Genomic DNA, 14,201 nt, shown 5'->3' with positions numbered 1-14,201 from the left:
AACCGGGTCCCGGCTGACCAAGCCTTTACTTTCTCCGGGCGTTCGTTGCCCGGTCGGTGATTTACAGACTCACGAAGCGCGAAATTTTTTTTTTCTTTTTTTGTTTTCTTTTTTACACCTTTCGTTTCTTCGTTCATTTTCCTTCTCTCTTCCCCCTTCTTCCCCACCCATCGTCGTGGATCAGGTAAACTTTATTGAAGGTGGAGGAGAAGGGAAAGGGAAGGTACTCGTAGCGTCCAACAAGCATTAACAAAGGGTGCGGAGAAAGTTACGAGTCAAGGGTAAAAAAGGGAAAACGAGAGAGAGAGAGAGAGACAGAGGTGGAGAGAAAAAAAAATAACACCGAGTGAACTAGAGAAGAATAAAAAAAGGAAAATAGCAGAGAAAAATTCACGACCGAAAGGGGAACCTGAAACGAGCCCCGGGGAAAGCGGACACGGACGGATGAACGGAGCGGGTTGTAAATGCCACGTAAGCTTTCTAATGTCACCGTCTCATCGTAGACTAAGGCAAAACTGCAAAACAGCTACGTTTGGCCAACTCTATACTCGTCCCCTTTATTTTCTTCACGTTGCGTAGCTATTCACCTCGGAATTCCAGACTGGCCGCCCCCGAAAAGAAAAGGGCGTATTTTTTTTTTTTTTTCTGAAGAGATGTTTCATTCTATATTCTTTTTCTAGACGTCTGGTGCGAGAAGTTTTCATGTCGGCGATGGTAATTAGAAAGCTGCGCACACTTCGAAATGGGCAATTTTTTTCAAGACTCCGGGAGACATCGAGGGAGTTTCTTTCCCCTCGATACTGTTGTTTCATTACGGCACTTTACCGGTGTTATATAAGAGTGTACAATTATCCTTCAAAAGACACGAGCACTTACGCCTGATTACTATTTAACAAAAATTATACGAATTAAAAAAAAAAGTTGTCAATCTTATTCACTCGCCAATTTGCATAACTGCATGGATTCTTGTCTCCCGTTAACCACCGTTTTGAATATATATATATATATAGTTTTAAGCAGTAAAATCTTTCACAAATGATTATAGATATAGAATATCGAAAATATGCTGCTACCTCTGAAGTTATTGGGAGGAAGAGAGAGAGAGAGAAAAAAAAACGAAAGTAAATAAATATATAAATAAAAATTATTAAGTGAATATAAAACCGGTGAAGTACTGTAATAAAAATGTTTTACCGCGACAAATTTGCTCGAGACGGGTAGAGTTATTTACAAGTTGTATACACGCCGTTAAAATCGCGGCTGCGGTTTCGTCCCGGGTACATACGTAATACTTACATATACCTGCTGCATGTGATAACTAAATACAGGGAATCGCATCGAAAGGAAAATCGAGTCAGACGGTAAGGTAAGGGTTGAGAAGGTTCCTTACAGACTTGGCACGCGACCATGTGCAGTATGGGGTGGTGCGCACGCATCGCCGTGACCATAAAATAAACGTTTGGGGTAGCGTCGGCGGCGGCGGCGGCGGCGGCGGCGGCCCTGACGGCACATAAACACTTATATAACGGCAATTAAACTGCTTTTAAGACCCATAAAACTGCAGTTTCAATAATCTCTGTGACAACACGATCCTGACCTGCCCGTAGTCAGCCTTCCGCTTCTTCTTCTTCTTCTTCTTCTTATTCCTCCTCCTCCTCTTCTTTCAAGTTCCCACGCGACCACCACAGCCGCCGCAGAGACCTGCACGAGATAGTCCTCCTGGTCTACGTCAGACGTCAGCTACACGCCTTCGTCTACAAGTCGTAGACACCGCAACGTACGGACCGTCAAAAACCCAAACAGACTCGATCTTGGGTTACGTGATATAACTTTACGCCTCTCTCGGAACAGATATACGCACCCCTACACCACCCCAGACTTTGCCTTGTGCCTTATTCCACGGATCTTGTCGTTGCCATACGCGAAGCTGAGATCGTCAAAACGTGAAACGTCACACCGACGCAGTACCGTGCAGTCGTTGACACGATAAAAGTGTAATTGAACTCGAGGCGATGATTCACTCTTTTCGTTGATGAAAATCTTGATGTAACCGTAAGTTGAAAGCACCAGAAATTTTCACGGCTGAGTTGGGGTGGGTTAGGCTAAGCTGACGACACATTGAGTCGAGTGTTTGAAACATTACAGAGTGCTGATTTCTCACCCAAAAGATCGACGTTGAACAGAAAAAAGCAGCTGGATGGTATACCAGATGCGGGAGTCTTTAACCTCGGGTTACAAACAAACCCGTAACTTGGGTAATTTTTCTATCGAAAAACTTTCATGTCATAACGAAATGAAGAAACTGATTTAATAATTGTTACCGCGTTCGAATCGCTCGAGTTGTTCTTCACGCGAATCGAACACCGTAAGCATGAAATTACAGCAAAAGTGTTCGGAACCGAGGCAAAAGCGAAAAAAAAAATTAGATACAGGATCAACCCTACGTGCAATGAGTATCTTCGAAGAACCGATTTGTACGCGTTTGCACGTACCAAAACGATGGTTCTGGTTATAGAGAGTGGCTGGTGTGTGTAGGTCGGAAATCGCGGGTGTAACGAACGCACAGACACAGTCTTGATATCACCTAAATATCGTCCATACGCCTGCCTTCGAAAAGTGTTGGTATGGAAGTTCGATTCGTTCCCGCAGGTTTTCCTCTCTTTTCGTTAGTTCACTCGGGGTGGAATTGAAGGGGTGAGGGGTTGTCATGGGCGGAGGACGCGGGGGGCCGAAAGGACGGGGGGCTGATCCTGATCCCCAGGCGAGTTGGGATAATACCTACAGACTCTGCACGATGCGGCGGCCATCATCGAATGCTAATGAGGGGTGGGTTCGTTCGAACTGGTGTGTTCCGTCCGTGCACCAGCGGGACCAAGAGCAGCAGCAACGGCAGCGGCAGCGGCAGCGACAGCAGCAGCGGCACCGCCGGATCGGACTGATTATAAATTATGCATTATCTCGGGTTCCAGCATCCCGCCGGCCCCCAGCCGCCCCCCGCCACGATCCAGGGCCGAAAACGTGGAATGCTCTCTCCCATACATGGGATAGATTAAAACCGCATCCACCGCACGCTCTGCACCCACACTGTCACCGAATCAGCGGCACACACATTGCGAAAATTAAACTCCGCATATTATACACTTCAAGCCACCCTTTCTCAGCCTCACTGCTGCATCTGCTGTCACGGTATGGTAACTGGGAATCATTTCACCCCCATTTGCCCTGCACTCTTGTAGAAAAATTTCATATACGAGTCGATCGTGACAAAGATAGATTGCTGAGAAAGTTTTCATCATTTTTAATGCTTACAATGACTTGTATTCAAAATAAGAGAATCAAACCCCGCGCCATTGGAAGAGGAATTACAATTCTAGTTATATTTTCCGTAAAGATAGAAGTTATTCAACTTTCTAGACGTCGTGTAAGTCACTGCAGGGATAAGTGCGAGTATGAAGGGCGAGGAATATAATCGGCCCCTATCTTGTTACGAATGCGTTTCATCCGATTTATGATTCCGAGGAGTTAAGAGTTCGACTCTTTCTTCCATTTGCTGCGTGTGTAGACGGTTCGGAGGAGGATGATCGAGTTTTTACGGAGGGAAGGGGACGCCCACGAAGTCGTGAAAGAGAATGCGATACGGAAAACGGGAGAAAAATAGTGTGAGGAGAATTGAGACGGAGGAATAGGCGTGAAGAATGCGTCGATAGGCGAGAATAATTCAACGGCGTAACGTTAATTTTTATGAAAAGAATAAAAATATATCTCAGACGGATATACGTATCGGGAATATTAATTCTCAAAGTATAATTTATTATAGAGTAACGCGTCTTGCTTCGTTCTTGCTCGCTTCCAATGTGTTTTTTCAATACAGACTAAGAAGGATTAAGGCGTGACAAACGAGGCGCCGCAATCTCTTCACGTCGATTTATCGAGGGATTGATTGGGTTCGACTATGAGAGTAAAAAAAGGAGCGGGCATTCTTCCAAGTGGAATCAAAAAATATACGACTTTAATATTCAGCTTTCGACTCTTGCGTGGCAATAGACGGTACACATCGTTCGGATTCTATAGAAAGAAGTCTGATTAGTGAACTCGAGAACATTGGGCAGTACGTATGCAAATTAAGCACATTCCGCAAATACCTAAATATACCGAAATGCTCGCGCCGAATTAAAGTGCCCCGGCAAATGGATTCTCTCTAGGTTCGTTCGTTTAATGCAAAAACCCTCCGATAGACCGAAGCGGCGAATAAAAATTTCAACGGCACTTCGTTCACCAACGCCTCGGTGTTCCTCTACCACACGGGCTCGTCAGAAAATCGTGCTTGTTTTCTCTTTTATCCAACGAATGAAATCAGACAAAGAATCCGTCCAAGTTTCCCATCGAACGAGGGCATTTTCCTTCCATAGCCCTTCCAGCTTAGCCAGAGAAGGGCTTGGACAGCGAAGTCAAAATTCAACCGTCCAAGTCAGACCTGCGATGACTTGGATGCAGGGGTTCAAGTTTTGAGTCAAGGTGTCATTTCCGGAAATTTCGCGGCTCGGGAGCTGGGCTCGTTTCACAGGGAACGTTCGTAACGGTAAACACATAAAGCCTGGGGCGGCGAGTGTAATGATTTTATGGGTTTATGGTGTCTCCGGCGCGCGCTGCTACCCTCCTCCCCGTATCAATTCGGCTCGTTTGCTCCTCACCGAATATCACCGCTGGCTTACTAAGTCATTCATAAACACGTCGTATAAACCGGGGATTTCGAGTATACCTTAATTGGACTTCGAGCCTTCAGCAGCCGGGTCTTTGGGTCGACTTCATCGTTCGCGTCTAACTTTTGCGGGGAAAAATTACCCACCCCGAGAAAATATTAGCCTCGTAAAAGTTTCAAGTTCATACTGAACGCTTACTTTGCATCTATCTAAAAATTTTTACGTGTATCTGTAATAATGTAAGATTATATTGAGGAAAAAAAATGTTCAACTATCGTTGTCAAATGGAGACAAAACTTTTACGGAATACAATGGACGATTTTAAGTCACGGGGTTAAAAATAATCGAGAACGAAACCAGGGAATAAAGGTCGTTGACTCTTACACAAAGTTTCGATCTTACTTCAAGGATGGATTAATACGGAATTTTTTTTTCTTAGTTACTTACTAACTCTATCTTCGATACGGAGATACAAGGTTGAGCGATTGGTACTTTTTACCGCTTTTCAACGAGGAAGGATAAAATAATTATACACAGAATCAGAAAAATATCTATCAAATGAAGAAAAAAAAAGATCCCAATACCGTTTCTCAATGAATAATAAAAGCTAAACGTTTTTCCTCCATGTATTCATCGCATGGTGCTCATATCTCAAGTACTAGTACTTCAGTCGAACCGGTTGGCTGAAGCTCAAGATACAAAGTTATCGGTAATCGTGTGCGTAATACGTCTTATCGCGCGGTAGTCTTTCGAAAGTTCATCGTCGCAACGGAGTGTCGATCGGTTAGTCAGTTTGAACGGCGTCACTGACGTCGTCGACGACGAAGAGTAACGCATGACCCTGTATGTGCATGCGTGGTAAGTAACTCCAGAGATTAATTGAAGCAAACGAAGAATGCGTTACGTGCGTGATCGGGCAATATGAATACATGCACAAGCGTTTACACATAGATTGTAATACGAATGTAAACAAACAATTAAAGATAACTGATAATGAGCAAAAATATATATTATATACACAAATTGTACACTGTGTATGTAATACATTTATAAATATGCGCGGGATACCATTTCCGACTGTACCTATAAGCGCTTTTTTTCCTCGTCTGAATGATCGTCGGAAAAAAGAAACCGCTTGTGTCATAATTCCTATTAAACCGCTGTTACACGTCCCATTATTTTATCGCTACGATGACAATTCCATTGGGACAGAAACGTTTACAATAATGGTATAACGCTACAGACGAGCAACACACATCTAGAGAGCTGTTTCGTGATAATTGACAAGACGATTTGATAAGTTTTGTGCCAGTTCTGGTGAAACGATTTTGATCGCTAAGAATTCTGTTACTTCGCGCGCACAAGAGAAATGTTCGTTGTAACGTGTGTATATACAAGTATATATGTATATATATATGTGTATAAATAAATGACTACATGTGCGTAAGAAAAAGACATTCGTTGGGAAGAGCGACTGGTCAAATCTCACGATGGCTGCAGTTTAGGTCTATAACTTTTATTGCTCATAAATAATTCAGTGCATGATTACGAAGCTTTGGATCACCGATAATTAGATTTTAATTGATAATTGGCTAATAAAGTGGCCATAATATAAAATTCACCGACTTGTAAATCAGCGCGGGTAAAGGTTATAATACCGGAAAATAAAGCTCTTCAATACATGTGTATGCAGGTGTAGTAAATTGCGTTCGTTGCGCAATGATTAGGTGGGCAAATATTTTAGAGAACCGATCACGAGACGACGACGACGATGATGATGATGATGATGATGACGACGATCGTAAAATTGGTTAATCCACACGAAAATAACGATCTGACCAATCCATTTCAGTATACTCGACTCACACATACAAATACACGCATCCTGTCGCAGCGTAGGTCATGAATAGTGGTAGTAGTAGTATTAGTAGTAATAATAATAGTAATAGTAATACGTAGCGGAAATTTTTATATGTACCTATATACTCACCACACACGACTCTGTCAAAGGGGCTCATCCAATCTGGAAAAAGAAAATGAAAAATTTTGATTACCAAAAGGGGTTTCACGGTGGTCAGTGCGAAGCCCGGGTATAATGGAGGCATTTAACACCGAGAACGCGCATGCTTTGCGCAAAGTTAACAACCGGAAACGCACGTTCTAGACAACGTTACGCCAACAAGATGCAATTAGAAATGGGAGGGTCGGACTCCTAATGAGATACGCAATGCTCGGTAGTACCTTGGTCCGGGGATTAAAGAGACCTTTGACGCGTGCAGGCGTCGCGACGGCCGTCGAACCGACGCCACGCCGCCTCGTACTTGCCGTCGCAACCGAATCCACGACCACGCACCGACATCCTTCGAGTTTTCCATGATTTACACAACTACGTTCGAGCGTTTCCACGATATCGATTTATGGAAAGCGTCATGTTCATCACCGTTAACAGGCATGCGCTGCAGATATAACGAACAATAAACACGTAGGACGTTCTCTTGGCTCTACGTTCACCAAACGTGATTAGGAACCGACTACGAAGGTATCACGGACGGACGACCACGTAAGAATTATGCAATGATTCTAAACCGCGGCACGTCGTTGAATTTACTTTCACAGTCCGTTCAGGCAGAGCTTGCAGCAGCTCGACGTTTGCCGACGGCAGTCGACTCGAGTTACCGAGCAACGAGCTTGTCGGATTGTCGGATGCTTGCGTTATCCGTTTTCCGTTTACGAAAACTCACGTCAATAAGACGACCGTCGAGGCTTCGGCAAATATTACGGGGTTCGATCAAAGGGTGACGATAACAAGACATCGGGGGGAGGTCGGACAAAAAAGGCATCATGCGTGGCCAGAGCGTTAAAATCCCGAAGATGTATTGACTCACCGGTAATGGACATCCATGGATATCGCGGAATGTCCGGTATGCCTGGCTGTCCGGTGGTGGGCTGCTGGCACGAGGCGAGAGGATCGACGACGGCGGAAGCCGCCGCGGCCTGGTGGTAGAACTGGGCCGCAGCCGCCATGGAAGCGGAGGCTGCGGAAACCGCGGACGATGCGGAGGCCGAGGATACCAGACTTCCGGGTGTCCCGCCGTTCTGGTGGTGGTGCCCGAGGGTGTAGTTGACCATGGGGTCGCCGGCCGACGGTGCGACGTTTCCGGCCAGGCTAGCCGTGTACCTGCACGACTTGTCGCCGGCCGTCGCCGCGTCTACGGCCGCAGCCGCGGCCAAGGCGGCGCTCGACGCCGCCGACGAGCCGAACCCTGGCACCATGGACGACGTGGCCCCAAAAGCGGCGGCCGCGACGGCCTGCTGCTGCTGATGGTGGTGGTGGGCAGCGGCCGCGCTGACGTAAGGATACATTGCGGAACTGCTTCGAGCCGCTGGCGATGTCGAGGCTGAACTCCCCGAGTGCTGAGGACTCGAGCCCGTCGGTGACGGTGAGTTGTGCTGTGCGTAGTTTACGGCCGCGGCCGCTGCGGCTGCCGCAGACAGACTCGATTCAAGGCTGGATGAAGCTGGGCTCGCTGTGCAGGCCTGGACCGACGCTGGGTTTGTCGAGCTGAACAATTGCTGATGGTGAAATTGCTGATGGTACTTGGGTAGCATACTATCGATTATGAATTTCGAACTCATCGCTGCTCAAGAGCGGACGTTCGAGTTCCTCAACACCCGCAGCACTGCACGTCTTCCCCGAGGTCGCACCGTCCTCTCTGCGGCCACATGTTAATCGGAACTCACTCAATCGTCATGAAATAATACTCACTCTTTCAATGATCACCAACGGAGATTCTTCGAGCCCCGGTGTCGTCCGCTCTTCACCGGCTCGCCCAAGAAACTCACCCCGATACTCGATCCGTCGTGGTGCAATTCGTGTAATTCAATCACTCGGACCATAAGCGATCTTTACCTTCACCCTCCATGCACTTTCTACAAACGCAACTTGTCACACCACGCACAACAACCAGATGAATTTCCGTCATTCGCGGATCCGCGGGATCTTCGAAGCCTCGACCAGCTCCGGCCGTTCTCGCAAGCTTCAGGCGCGAAACGTAGCATGCACGACGATCGAAACCGAATCCCGCGCGCACCTGCACACCCCTGTATCTCTCCCTCTCTCGCTCGCTCTCGTTTCCCTTCCCGTCTCTCTGTCGCGAGATCGGGAACAATCTCGTCGTGCGAACGCCTCGTATCGCGTTTGTGCGTTGATTACAGTTCGCCGGACGAGCCCAGCTGACCGCCGGTAGGTATTGTTGATCCGTGGCCGACGGGTAGCTGGCGGAGTACCGAGAGCACGAAAGGAGAGCGTGGCCTGTCAGATGGTGGAAGCAGTTTCTTGCGTTCTTCTCGGATAGTCGACGAATCCTTTATGGGCCATGCATGAAGGTACTATAGCCCCCTATCCCGAACCCGGCGTACTACGCCACGGCCAACTAAATGTAACCCCTTACAATAATGGCGCCGCTTGTCTCACGGTCCCCTCTCTCCGAACCCGGCACAGCTGGTAAACAGAGGTGGCCAATCAGCGGGCGTCCTTACCCAGCAGGGGCCAATGGAAGCCGAGCTAGGCGCGCCAAGATGAATGGGTCTCGGTCTCTCGCCTCGCTCCCTCTCGCTCCTTCGCCTTCCCACCCGCTCACTATCGCTCCGTTACTCTCGCTCTCTCTCTCTCCCTCTCTCTCTCCCTCTCTCTCTGCCTCCTTCCTTATCTACACACTCTGCCCTCTCCGTCGAAGCACCGCGGTGGTGTACGAGTCGTGGGACTCACACAGGCCTCGGTAGAGAGCTCACCGTCAGCTCGTCGTCGTGTTGCTCTCGGAGAGCGCGCGAACCGACAGGGTTGCAGTGCCACGCCGCCTGTCAGTCAAAGGCCTTCGGCGCGTATCCTCCGCCACGTTCTTTTTTGTTTTTGTTGTTTTGTTTTTTATTTTTTTTTTCTATTTGTTCTATTTTATTTATTTCTTTTCTCTATCTCGCTCCCTCTTCGTCGTCGAATCAAATTTTGCGCCACGTCGTTTTCCACCCTTCGGGAGATGATCAATCCGATCGCACGCTTCCGTCAAATCGAGACGGAACGATGCACCAAGGTAACCAAGACCAAAAATCACCGAGCCTCCAAATGCGATGCACCGGGGGACCGCGTTCGAACCGTCGCGCGGCACACTCGGCGACTATCGGAAACTTGCACTGACACCGAATCTCCTCGGCGTGCCCGAGCACCAGGGTAACGCTCGCAAGGGCAGCATGGTAGGGGCGCGAACGGGTCTCTCAACTTCACACACAGACGCAAGCCTCTCACGTAGCTCACCGACACTGGTGCGCCTAGAATCCAGTCGTAAACACGCCATCCTCTCTCTCTCTCTCTCCCTCTCTCTATCTTTATCTCTCTCTATCTCTCGCTCCGACTGATGCACCGCTGGACATGTGTGCACCATGCGCACACGCTCCCACGTGTTTAATACGCGTACGCACAAGAACGTCTATTTTTACACTCACAGCGTAGCGATTTCTGATTTTTCAGAGTCGTTATAAGATCACGACGACGGAATGATCTACGTCACGCCGGAGGCGTTATACCCACGCTGCATGCCGCGGTGTTGACGCGATCCGCAGGCTCCTCTTCCTCTATGTTTTGGTTACAGTAGGATTAGAATTAGCCCCGTACACGTTGTAGACAACTCCGGATTTAAGCCCTCGAGACATCGTTGGGGTAGGTTGCTTTTGAACGAGTACCTTACCATATATGTACGACGTGCACACCGTCTCGCAGTGATGCATGCAGGACGCACTCGGTATACAAATCACTTTATGGTGTACGGAATATATTCAGGCGAGAGGATAATGCACGTATTAAATTAAAATCTAACTACTCACCAACCGGGATCCGGAGGCTTATCGCACCTGAAACAGAGAAGATGCGTTAAGCTATGTGCCCCCTTTTAATTCTGTACATGCGTACGTGAAATTATCGCATTGCTAGTGTTTTTTATGTTTATAGTGTCAAATGAACGTGAATAGCTCTCTTCGCCGCAATAACAGGCCGCGTGACGACGGTGATGATGATGATGATGATGATGATTCTCGATTCGACACCCCATCCCCCCTTTGCACCCGCTAGGCACCTGTTTCGGGCGGAGAGATACACGAGCCGCAAAGGGCAGGCGTGGCACAGGTAGATATATATAGAGACCCTGAACGCAAGGCTGAAGGACTCTGTCGAGTAGAAAACGGGCTGAAGGGTACCACACAAGTCTAATCTATGGAGATGAATGTCGGACCCTGCCATATCCCACCCACTTGAAACCACCTGATCTTTTTGAGAGGCCGCCCGTTAGATGATATTCAATATGGCCTCGGATGGAGGAGAGAACGAAACGGTGGAATAGATGATGGTAGGAATAAAGAAGAGAAAGAAAGAAGAGAAAAAAAAAATGATTGAAAAAAATAACGAGAGAAACAGAAAGCGAGAGAATGGAGAAAAATGTCTGCAGCCCTTTGTCGAGTCCGCGCGAGTTAATCTTTCTCTTGGACAGGAGGTCTCTCTTTCTCTCTCTCCTTATTTCTCTCTTGGAAAGAGAGCAAGCGAGCGAGAGCGAGAGAGAGAGAGAGGCCCTATACAGCGGTAGGATGAAAAAAATTCAAATGATCTTTTTCTTCCTCTCCTTTTTATTTTACTTAAGATTTGTGACGAAGTAAATGGGACTCGATAAGAGTTAAGAGGGTCATTTTTCTCTTAAATATATGTATATCTACCTGTTATAACGCCTCTCCGGGTTATACATGGATTAACGAAGCTAGATGAGGATCCGTGATTTTGCGCTGGATTATGTATTACATGCATGTATATATATATATATACATACATATTTATATTCCTTTAATTTATCGTCGTTGAATGACATATGTAACTATACGCGCGGATAAAAGGGGACCGGGATTCTCCCAGACCCATAAATTTACCCACTGGCTCGAATACTGTATTCGTCTATGGTAGTTTTGATTTTTCAGCAATATACTGTGTGAACTCGTTGGTAGAGAAATTTTCACGCTAGTTGCGTCGAGCCTGAGTAACGAAACACGCGACGCGATTTAATTGCCCATTTTTGTACGACCAACCACGGTATTTATGTCTAAATTTACGAAACATTATTACTCGCTTCCTTTATTCATCCATATTTCTGCGCAATGGTTGTTAAAATGAACGAGCGTAAAATTACGGGGAATAAACAATCGGGTACAACATCGATCTCTCGGATAGGTTCGAAGTTTCATCAGCTCTGATGTAAACCTATTATATTGTTTTTATTTTCACTTATTTTTTCCTTTATCGTTCCAGCAACAACCGCTCTGTAATACAAGTTGCGACACTGTTAAAATACTCGCTGCTTACAAGCATCCGTTCGCATATCGAAAAACGATAAAGGTTACCTCATTTTATACACACACGCGACTGGAAAAGAAGACGGAAACCCGTTTTGAACATGAAATATTTATGTATTTAAGCAGTTACGCTTCGGTAATAAACTTGCCGCGATTTTTCGATGATGCATGGAAGCAGAGAATGTAGCGAGAGGAACCTACAAGCTGATAGTCGAACAAAAATTACGTATTACTAACGTTAATTCTCGCCTTAGCAATTCAAATTGAAAAATGCAAACGCACCAATCGACTAGTTTTTATATTTTACCGCATTCCATCATTCAGGATTTAACAGAGCTGTCGCTATTTCTCTCTGACATTTGACCTTCCAGCAATAAGACTTTGTAACATGATAATTCGTAGCCACGAATACGCAAAACCATATAAAATACATCTAATCGAAACGTGAACGGTCAATCTCTGAACCGAAATTCCAGCCAATTCCGTAACTTAAATCCAAGTGTGTTGAAACTGTGGTCAGACAGCGAGTGCAGTGTCCCTTGATTATACGTTGACAGATACCTACCGAAAGCCTCGAGATCGAATAAAACGTCTCGGAACTATTGCGACAGCGAATGGTCGACGCTTCGCGAAGAAGCCACCCATGTCGGCTGTCACCAGGAATCGCTAACCTACGTGACACGTCGCCTCAAACTGATCAATGAGCCATTCGTCGTCTCACCGCAAATTCTCGACACGTATTAAGCTACGGCTATACTTAGACCCGATGCTGGTGTGAAAATGAACTGATATTAGCATACGGATTCCGTACTGAACAGGTAGGCAGATACTAGCGCCTCGTAAGGCGATCGATAGGGTATTCGGTTTCAAATCTACGAATAAGAGAAATTGTTCAGACGTAGTTCTGGTCATTTCGATGAGTACGGTTTAGACCTGAGAATGGAAAAGTACCTGCCACAGCTGACAGCTTCACATTTTTTGATTTTTCACATCACATACAAATTTGAGAACATCGATACTAAGTATGAAAGAACTGGATTCCTGTTTACAAGCAGTCAACGGAGATGGTCGGTATATTGGTACGGTATTTATCTTAAAACGGTTTGTCATGAATACAGTGAAGAGAATACTGAGATGATGTGACTGATATTTCTATTCCACAACACGGATAGGTACGTACCTACTTGCGAGATAAGGAATCAAAGTTATCGTTAAAAAAAATTTTGAGTAACGACTCGCCGCGCGTTTCAAAAACTGTTGTCATTAATTCGTGAATGAAATTCAAGCACATACAAAGTATCCACCGGCTGTACATATCCATAAAAAGTAAGATTAAGCGTCGTAGAAGGTGTAAATTGTGACGGTGCGCGTTAACAAAGCGGACTGCGACTAGATACACGACGATAAGGACGATCTCGGACGTGTTCCATGTCCGAGGATTCCGATCCGAGGAAGGGCTGCCCAAAGTCTGTCTCTTTGTTCCATCTCCTTCTTTTCTCGGTCTTTCCTCCTCTTTCCACTTCGAACCGAAGGTGTACGCCGGTGAGACAGACACATGGAAGGAGACGCAAGCAAGGAGTGAAAGGAAATGGGCGGCGTCATTGTCAGCCCAGCCGATGGTGGTTAGAGATTCGAATCCGATCGTTGGACCATCGCCGAGAGAAGACGCCCCAGAGATCGTACGTGGCACCTAGCGCACCATCTACGGGGAGATAAAGCTAAACCTAAGAACCGTAAGGCAACCCTTGACGCCTTACGGCCCGGACTGAACCTTCCGACAGAACTGAGAGTGGAAAAGCTCGAACGAAAAAAACCCGTCAACGCCGCTGTTCTTGATAGTCTGCAATAAATGAATGATCGGAGCTGGGGTCACAGGTGCAAAAGGGTCGTTTTCTCGTTCGAGAGACGAAACCACGCTCGTTCCATTTTCAATTGAGATGATTTCCTCGGTAAACTGCACTTGTCAACTATGCATGTACACTGCTGGTATTTCAACGTCCCGCATTTCAGAAACCTACTATCGTTTTGAGCTGTAGCGAAGCTACGCCTCTGTACGTGCGTGTGAAATGATTTCAAATTCTTATCTATTTTTGCTCTCACGATTCATTCGAATAATATCGA

At 46.5% G+C, this 14,201-nt stretch overlaps 1 protein-coding gene across 2 annotated transcripts in view; it reads right to left on the bottom strand.

Moving 5' to 3' along the window:
* Positions 1-9,577, bottom strand: part of LOC124307496 (homeobox protein abdominal-A homolog) — a 29,129-nt gene extending 19,552 nt beyond the window's left edge. The window contains exons 1-2 of one of the 2 annotated variants that reach the window (XM_046769243.1): positions 7,586-9,577; positions 6,679-6,723 (exon numbers count right to left, since the gene is read on the bottom strand). In XM_046769243.1, coding sequence (XP_046625199.1) covers positions 6,679-6,723; positions 7,586-8,336 — 796 coding nt within the window. In that variant the 5' untranslated portion in view covers positions 8,337-9,577. The remainder of the gene's footprint in view (positions 1-6,678; positions 6,724-7,585) is intronic. The other variant, XM_046769335.1, reaches the window with a different exon arrangement.
* Between the last annotated feature and the right edge of the window lie 4,624 nt (positions 9,578-14,201).

The sequence above is a fragment of the Neodiprion virginianus genome, chromosome 1, assembly GCF_021901495.1.
Source record: "Neodiprion virginianus isolate iyNeoVirg1 chromosome 1, iyNeoVirg1.1, whole genome shotgun sequence".
NCBI lineage: Eukaryota > Metazoa > Arthropoda > Insecta > Hymenoptera > Diprionidae > Neodiprion > Neodiprion virginianus.
The sequence above is the reverse complement of the archived record's forward strand: the minus strand, read 5'-3'. Positions and strand labels throughout refer to the sequence as shown.